The sequence below is a fragment of the Ixodes scapularis genome, unplaced genomic scaffold, assembly GCF_016920785.2.
Source record: "Ixodes scapularis isolate PalLabHiFi unplaced genomic scaffold, ASM1692078v2 PGA_scaffold3__209_contigs__length_174095766, whole genome shotgun sequence".
Lineage (NCBI taxonomy): Eukaryota > Metazoa > Arthropoda > Arachnida > Ixodida > Ixodidae > Ixodes > Ixodes scapularis.
Genome location: NW_024609868.1, coordinates 39,198,674 through 39,207,912, shown reverse-complemented (window position 1 = coordinate 39,207,912; position 9,239 = coordinate 39,198,674). Strand labels below are relative to the sequence as shown.

Here is a 9,239-nt window from a genome sequence, read left to right as displayed (position 1 = left end):
TACAGTGGTTTTGCAATGTGCATTCCACATCAAGATTACCAAAGATGCCCTGCGAACAATAATTCAAATATGAAGTCCAGTGAATACCCCTAAAGTGACTGTCTCCTGGGGACAAGATGTTTCACTGGCCTCCTTATGGCTCCTATGGATGACATCAAGACAATTTTGAGAAGCTTGTGGGCAGCACGTCCCTAAACCAACACCGTCGTAGTGGACGGTCTGACATCCTTCATCTTTTCAATAGCTGAAGTAGAATCGAGTGAGCGTTTGACCAATCCTGGGAGGCCGTCAGCGACGCTTTTGTTCGTGCACGTCGCCAGTAGACCCGTTTCTAAATGACCCAAACACACAAGAGAATGCTGGGAATACAGGTAATAGCCAAATAAGGTGCTTACGAATGGGCGTGCAAGATGCCATTCATTTTAGGCTTTTGCTTGAGAACAGTTACTGCTGCGGACGCGAGCACAAGCGACGCATAGACCTACATTCCCTGCATTATCCTTGATGCTTTGTAGGTAATTTAGCAAAGGTTTATTTCACTTCTCTCGTCGTAAATTATAAATGAAAAAAAAAAAAGTGAAAGCCGTTTACAACTCCCTGTAACGCCAGTGACGTCATCAGTGATGATGACGATGCGGATGCCGGTAACGTCATCAGTGACGATGACGTCATCGGGGGGTCACGTGACCTTGGGTTGACCTTGGTTACGCCAACGGCGACGCCGCTCAAGCCGGAAACGGGCGCCTAAGAGCTGCGCTCTAAAATGTGAAGCAACTCCAAACCAGAACCCGCGACAAACTCTGAAGTCACTGACACATGTTCCATAGGCTTTATTAAGATGCTAAAAAAAAGCACACTGTCAATCACACAATAGCAGGCTGTGTCCCACAGCCTTGGTTACTTCAGGGCTGGCGATGTAAAAAAGATCCTTCGTGATCCCATGGAGTGCCTGAATTAAAAGAAAAATATTTTGTTTTGAAGCAAGTTTAACAATGTCTTAGCATTATGCACCGCACCTCCACTTCCTTTCAAGAAAAATGACAGCTTTTCCACAATGAACGTGCATGTAAATACTTACAGCAGTCTAAAAAAAACTCGGCACTTTAATGAGGGCTGTGATACTGCCTTAATTTCCCCTAGCACAATGCAGCACAATCGCTTCATGCTAATGGAATTGTCAAAACACCCGAGTGTAGTGAATATGTTCCACAGAAGTACTGTAAAACACCGGGCAAGCGCCCACTCAAACTTAGGATAATCGCGCAAAAAAAAAAAAAAAAAAAAAAAGGGGGGATGGGCGTTTGTCCGGTCATCAATTTTACATATACGGTACTCTTTTCCACTAATTCTACCTCGGTTAATTCGACTTTTCGTTTAATTCGATCGTGTTCAAAAGCCCCGGCGAGCGCCCATGCATTTCTATGGGAGGAAAGGTTCGATGGTTTGAACCTCGGGAAGATTCCGCATCGGATAATTCGTCCTAAGCGAATGCGCGCGGGTTCACATTACACGGCACCACGGCAGAAACCCACCAACGTACGGCGAAACACGGGCCTTTTCCTTTTTTTTTTGTCACCGAGCCGACTTTGGCCCGGCGGCAAAATCGGCTCGCAATATTTACTTTTTTTTTTTTAGTGCGCGATTTTTCGGGGACGTGATGTTTAGTTACCCTGCTCTCCGATGCATGCCTTTGGACGCGCGTTTTAAGCGCAAACGGAATTAGACTATCTGTGAGTACTTTAGACAATAAAAGTAAGTTTAATTTTAAAGGGCAACTCCACTCAATTCCGAAGATTTCGGGATAATGATTGATTTCGAATTAAAAAGCCCTAGTAAAACACACTACGTCGTTTGCTTCGCGAAAATTGAGATATATATTTTTAAATATAATTTTAAACACGAGCGGAAATCGAAACTTCGGCTCCGCCCGGCAACATTGGCCTCGGGTCGCCGAGTACATGGCCATCACGTGGTACGAGATGTCACGTGATCCTCGGCCCAACGACGGGCGGGATTTTGGCGGGATTTTGGCGGGCGTGTGGCAGGCGCGAGTGTCGTCTGCACCGCACTCTTCGCCACGTTTTGGTGTCTACGGCATTCGACGACATCTGCACAACTGCGGCATAAGTCTGCGCATGTGGTGTCCGTAGTGTGGACGAAACTTCGAGAGACAATAATCACAATCGGTGAGACGATGACGGCGGTTGTGACGCGGAAGACGGCGGTAACGGCGGGACCACGGCGGGCGGCCGGACGGCTCCCAAGAAACGCGCTGCGCAGGCGCGTTACGCCAATCACGTGGACACCGCTGAGCGCCGAGGCAACGTTGCTGACGTCATGCGCTACGCTCGCCCGGTGAAGTGAAAAGAAGCAAAAGGGGGCTATGATAATGACGTTTAGCTCAATGTTGGCTCCGCCCATGCCGTAGCCTTGACTGCGCTGTTGGTTGCGTCTGAATTCGCCCGCTCAAGTCAGCCGATTTCGGCAACTTGGCGAGTTGCAAAGTTTGCCGGACCGTTTAAGAAACATTTAGACAGAACTGCGTCGTAACATTTCACGTGTGGTCTTCCTAGGCGATACTGAAGAGGACTGCATTGTTTTTTTCAAAACCAAAAATGAAGCGGAGTTGCCCTTTAATCGTTTTTTGTCCTTTTTTTTAATTCAATTCGGATAATTCGACCAAATTTCAAGGTCCCGTCGAGGTCGAACTAACGAAAGTTTACTGCAAAGTGCATACAAGTGCGCACTTTGCGTATGCTGCGCACTTTGCGTATGCAAAGTGCGCAGCACTTTGCATACGCAAAGTGCTGCGTACAAGTGACACGTAATAGTAAGGCCATTTGTTTTTCACAAGGACCCCCTTTGGCGAAACCAGCACTCTGAGTGCTGCTGCTATTTAGTGCTGAAGACCTGTACACATTTAAACAAAGTTACTGTGCGGCGCCTATTTTTCACGAATCGGCTGAAGAGGAGATAATCGCAGCCGCTAAATTTCTTGAATTCCAGACGCCTCCATTGAAACTCTTAAAAATCAAAATTATTGCGTGCCCTCAAATTTAGAAAATTTTTCAATACGTGAAAATTAAGGCCTCTCATACATTAAGGGTTTTACAGTATTCAGATAGAAGTGAATAACAAACAGCAACAACTTTAATTTCCCCATGCATACCGAGTACTAACCTGGCCTAAGCAAACTAGAAAGTATTAAAAGTACTTTTCACAGCACGACTCGATCCAAACACTGAAAATGCTATACCGCGCTCCGAATCGCAGGGTGCCTATCGCAACTGCATTTCCAAACTTTTCAGCTTTTCCAGGTCTGTTTGGTAAGACTGCTCGTCCAATTTTGAGGAAAATGTGCCTGCTAGTGACGGAGTACCGGTGACAGAGCAAGTCTGAGGACAACCACCGCCTGCAACTCGTACCACAGCCACAATAGGATTTGGATTTGGAGCCTTTATTGTTACAGATCCATAGGTATACAAAAAAAAAGCTGTTTTTGCCTTTGAAACACAGGTCCAGAAAGCATAATGTTTTTTCCGAATTCCCCTTGCGTCCAATGTTTTGGCCAAATCACCCTACGGTTTTTTAGATTCTTTGACACCCTGGAATACACGTTTCAGCTCCCGACATTCACGCCTGTCCAATTCCCACCACCAGTTCCCGTGCATGTAGTGTGCATTCCAACCGAGAGGACACTAACCCTTTTGGCAGGCTCCTGGGATTAGTGGCACCAGCGCTAAGAGAAATCTTTGAGCGACTAGCCGGTGTAAATCTTGAGCACAGGAGACAAGGAGAAAAGACAAGCTTTCACACACACACACAAGTTGGCACAGACAGCAGAAAACTGAGAACTTTAAAGTGCCACACATTAAACTAAAAAGAAATTCCAAGTTAACCAAAGAATGACCTGCCTTAACCACAAGGAACAAATTACAGATATTCATCTTTTTATATTTTTCCGTTTCTCTATCGTCAGTGACAGTTTAAGAACCAGTAGCTCTGCCTCCAGCAGGGGCTCATAGCATTGATGAAAGTAGAATTTGTCATTTTGTAGCAGGTTCTGCAGCAGGCCAAATAGATTTGGAGCAGCCACTGACACTTTTGGAGCAGATGCCAACACCAGTAAGCACATCACTTGAAAATGAAAAAGGTGATTGCATGGCTAAATGAGCCCGTCTTTAATAATGATTGAGGTTTCCTCTTTGGTACAGGAGCATATTACTTGTTACATTTTTTAATGAGAGGATGCAAAAGAAACACAAGCCTTCGTTTTTAAAAATGAGGCTTTGTCAAAGCATAGTTACCATTTACAATGGGTGCTAAAAAACATATAAACAATTAATCAGCACAACACTTTAGTTGGGCCCCTCCCACTTTTGCACCCGGTAGTTTATTTAGCCTGTAAATATAATTTTTGTAAAATGCCAGCAAAAACCAGCATAGGTATCTGCTTACATGTCTATCAATAAAAATGGTTCCCCTAAGTTTCATGAACCTACCAAATTCAAGACACTAATATTATAAACTGCAAAAAAACCATGACCCAGGAATATTATTAAAGCCTACACTTGCACTTTAACGGTGGCACTGCTCTTTAGCAGCATTGGAACTGGAGTAAAGTCAAAGTTTGCTGCCCACTCAATCAACAGCTGCAGGAGAACTACATTGACTACCATATTTATTCAAATATAGGCCCACATTGTTTTCCCCCTCTTTTTTGTATTGATACAAATTCACAAATTAGCCCACATGTACGGCGGTGAACAACGCACGGCACGCCCGACTCACGGGGGTGGCGGCACTTCTTGTAAGAAAACTTGGGAATGGCCGCTGGAACAGCCTCGCGCCTCATTCTCCGCGGCTTCTTTTCGCAGTTTTTCACAGGATTCACAATCACAGGTCGTTTGATCGAGTGTCGAGATCATGCTGGAGCGCCAACTATGTTTTTTTGTATTGACACGCGTGATCCGGGCAGTTTAGGCTTTCGGTGCTCGTTTATGGCCATTCTTCATCCAGAAGCAACAAACAACTGCGCTACTGGATGAAAGTTTGATCCGTCGGAGTGGGTGGTGTTCCAGTGGAGTATGCAATGGCGCGGGATCTTAACCGACGGCAAACGAAGAGGCTTCCGCAGGCCAAAAGCTTGGAAAAGTGGGAATGCCTTCTGAAGTTAGAGGTCAGGCTCGCAACGTACGATTGCAGAAGCGCGCAATCGGTCCCTACCCGTGATGTGCAATGCGATCACCAAGCAAGCAGTTGACGCTGTCATTTGCGAGGTGCGAGATTTCATTGGACAACGATGTCCTGTGCTTCGACAATGTAGCAGTTATGACGGCGGGACTGACATCACCAGTGCAGATGAATCGTAGTCTAGTCGCGGACAGAGCGAGAAAGACAGGGAGCAGCTTCAGTTGTCCCGCCTCCAGTGTGAGCTTCCTAGTTTAGACAACGCTGGGGCATCTCATGCGCCTCACACATGCATGCGCAGCCAAAGCACGCCAGAAGGCATTATCGCAAGCTGGAGGCTGGGCTTTTGAAAGAGATACCCTACAGTTCTCATGTGTTCACCGTAAAGTGCACCTCTAAAGATTTTTTTTTTTTTTTTGCTGATGTGATATGTGGGGGTCAACTTACAATCATGTAAATACGGTACTTGATTTACCTCCATGAAGATTCCTCATTGGAAATGAATGAAAAGGCGAAGATAACTCATTGATATATACATATATAACCATAATTTGCACGGTTCTGCGAATATTAGAAATTTTGAATAGAAGTTTAGAATAATACACTCTCGATATTCACTTTGAGAAGAACTGCACTATTCGCGTTTTTCAAAGTGTTAATTGCAATGGATTAGCCCCGTTAAATGTTTTTCTTACCGAGCACCACTGCACAGCGGAGAAGCAATAACCACGGAAGCGAGCTACACGGGCGTTGCTTCTCTACATTACATCGGTGCTCGGTAAGAAGCACACTCAACGGGGTAACTCGCGCAATAAACACTTGGAAAAGTATGAATATCGCAATTGCGGGCTTCGGAGAAAAGCATACATTCAAAGCACACGTGCCGTCCGTATTTGAAAATAAATGGAAACACTGACTGTTATGCAAGAGTATACAGTTGAACCTCAATTTAATGAGAGCACCGAGAATTTGTTAAATCGGGAACTTCGTAAAATCGAGGAAGGGAGACCTCGCGCATAGGCTGCACGGAGAATTCGAATTTGTTCATTAAATTGGGAAATTCGCAAAATCAGGATTCGTAAAATCGAGGTTTAACTGTATACTATGTTAGGCAGAGATGCCCTTACAAACTGCAGTCATCATGTGGAATTCATTCTCTTAGGGGCTAGCCATGTCCGTATGTCCGTCCATATGTCCGGCGTCGGGGGCTTGTGCTCCTGCTCGTGAGCTCACGCGCTCACGAGCACATGAGCATGTGCTCCCGTGCTCGTGTAGGGCAAAAAAAACAAAAGAAACAACCGCATCTCCACGTGGTGAATGATGTTGATTGGGGCGAAGCTCTGGTGTGCTTGTCTGCGTAGACGGTGAGCCGCAGCATGCCGAGCCTTTCGTTCGTTTTCATCCATGTCAGAAAGAGAATGTGTGGTATGGAATGTGGTTATATACGCATTTGAGCATTTGACCGCAGCGTGACATGGATGAAAACGAACGAAAGGCACGTCATGCTGCAGCTCACCATCTACGCAGACAAGCACCACCAGAGCTTCGCCCCAATCAACATCATTTACCACGTGGAGATGCGGTTGTTTTTTTGTCAGCTCGATATTAAAGAAAATATTTTATATCGCAAGATTTGTAAATTCACTGAATAGACTCTTTCCGAAATTCAGTCTGGCCAACTTGATCACTATCATCATCTATAATGGCATACGCGCGGTACTAATGGCAGCCTTCGGTGAAGGCCGCCATTAGTACCGCACATATGCCATTAGGATGAAGTTGAAAATGCTCCTCAGCAGATAATTCTAGGCTTATACATTCTTGACGTTAGCAAGATGCGAAGCAGGAGTTGAAAGCAAGATCCGCGTAAGCATTCATTTCTAGCTCGGGCCCAGTCACTCTGGTGGTAGCATTAAGGCGCTCTAGAGCCCCTTGAATTGTAGAGCTTTATCAAGCGGTGTACAAGGGTTGACGCTTCATTCTGACTAGCTGCATCTTGGTTTCTATCGACACTGAAAGTGATCGAGAAGGAAATGTACAGTGAAGTGCACAGTGTCGTTTGCCGTTTACTTGCGAGGACGGCACCCAATCAAATACGGCAGACTACATTTTCATTGCTGCCATCAGTACGACAAAAGTTAAATTGCCATTTGAGCCACCAGATGACACTGAATTTCGGGAAGGGTCTATTGGGTACTGTTGGCCATCTCCAACATTCATTTTTATGTCAAATCAGTCATTTACTTGCCACCCCAAGACATCCAACCTTCTGCGGTCACAGTTCATAAATATAGATTAGACTTGGCTTATAAATGAACAAGTGGAACAACATTCACAAGCTTAGCTGGGTTTTCGTTTAAGCCTTATGCAATGGTAGTAAAGGCGTGGAAAAACTATTTGATATTCGAATCAAAAATAGTCGGCCAAAACCACTATTCACTTAGAATTTGCTTCGAACTCAAAATCCACTATTTGCACAAGACAAATTTGAAATTACTGGATTTACCTCCATGTAGATTCCTCACTGGAAACGCATGAAAAGGCGAAGATAACTACTTATGCATCTTTGCGTCTAGTCCAAGCAATTTTCTCCAATAAAAAAATAATAATTAAAATATGTTATTAAAATGAATGCTACTAAAGACCCCCACTGAGTACGTTGCTGCATCTACTACAATATGGAAGGTGGAAAAGTGCAGGTCGTGGCACTTCTATGCGCTATCCATACTAGCGAGCAAAAAGGGCGACCGGCAGGCCCGTCAATACCTCTGAGGAGCGCGTCCAGACTTCTTCCCCAGGGAGCCATGGACGGGGCCAAGAATGGCGCTTCCGGGACCTGGATTAGGTTGGATTTCTCAAAAGCGCGTCGGGGGCTAAAGCAACAGTGCGCCAAAACTTCTTAAACATAGAGTACTGTGAAATGAGTGACGTAGCGTCTTCTCTGCAAGGAGGCTCTGCCTAATTGCGGGCACCTCAACTATGGCGCCCAAACGAGTCTCCGACCGGCAGATTTACCGCGTCCTCAAAAGTGGTTCCTTGATTCCTGGCGGAAAACGTCACGGAAGAGTCATGTTGTCGCCCTCTGCGATCCCGGCAGTGTCGTCACAGAGATGGTGTAGATAGCAGACGCCCGTTCTGCCGCGGGTCGCTCGCCAGCTCGACGGTCCACGGAAGCGTCGGCAGTGAGGAGTTGGGACGCCGCGACGATGGCGACACTGGCATTCTCTCTAGCTCTTTTCCAGGACTTGTACAGCCAACTGCCGGGATCGCAACATCCAACAGGGTGGCATTCGGACTTTTGCGACGCCGTTTGTTCCCACTTCGGGACCACTTTCCACGCAGAAGTGGACTGGGACGCTGAACAAACCGGTCAGCAGTGTACCGGTTCCAAGGTTACACGCCCGTGCAGTGTAACCTTGGATTATGCCCCCCGTGGGCTGTAATCATTTAGTAGTACAGAGGAATCTTGTTAATTTGAACCCGAGGGTACCAAAAGTTTGTTTGAATAATGTGAAGTTTGAATTACCGGGAGTTTCCTTCTTAGAAACACGTAGGACGGGACCTGCATGTTAGTTTGAATTAACAAGATTCCACTGTACAAGCAGTAGGGCTGGGTGTCGATCAAAAGTTTTATCCTGATTAATCACCACCCTTTAATAAATTAATTAATCTATTAATCGGTCTCAATAATTCCCATGCATAATATTTTTAAAAAGTCACAATTAATATTTGTTTTCTGTTCTTGCATTTGCTGAATATGAGGTAAAGGGTGGAATCTGCAATTTTTATTATGAATCAACCTTGATGTGTAGTTCAGAAGAGTTCAAAGGCACACACACTCACATATTACTTCAGCTGCATGAGGTAAAGAGGTTTGATAATATCCAACAAGAGCGACCTCATTCGATTGTTCACAGAATAGTCTCTGCTACACTAAACGAACGCTCGAGTGGCGCTGAAGTGGCCGGGACACGTGCAACATTCTGCACTTCTCAGGAGTTACAAATCTTGCCCTTACAGTTTAGTTTAGGCTACATTTTGACCTAAAG

General features: G+C 45.4%; 1 protein-coding gene across 5 annotated transcripts in view; it reads right to left on the bottom strand.

Moving 5' to 3' along the window:
- Positions 1-813: 813 nt before the first annotated feature.
- Positions 814-9,239, bottom strand: part of LOC8034081 (rac GTPase-activating protein 1) — a 33,507-nt gene continuing 25,081 nt past the window's right edge. For 4 of the 5 annotated variants that reach the window (XM_042292386.1, XM_042292385.1, XM_042292388.1 and 1 more), the window contains exons 14-16: positions 7,957-8,026; positions 3,704-3,775; positions 814-949 (exon numbers count right to left, since the gene is read on the bottom strand). In XM_042292386.1, the coding sequence (XP_042148320.1) occupies positions 898-949; positions 3,704-3,775; positions 7,957-8,026 (194 nt within the window). In that variant the 3' untranslated portion in view covers positions 814-897. The remainder of the gene's footprint in view (positions 950-3,703; positions 3,776-7,956; positions 8,027-9,239) is intronic. The other variant, XM_042292389.1, reaches the window with a different exon arrangement.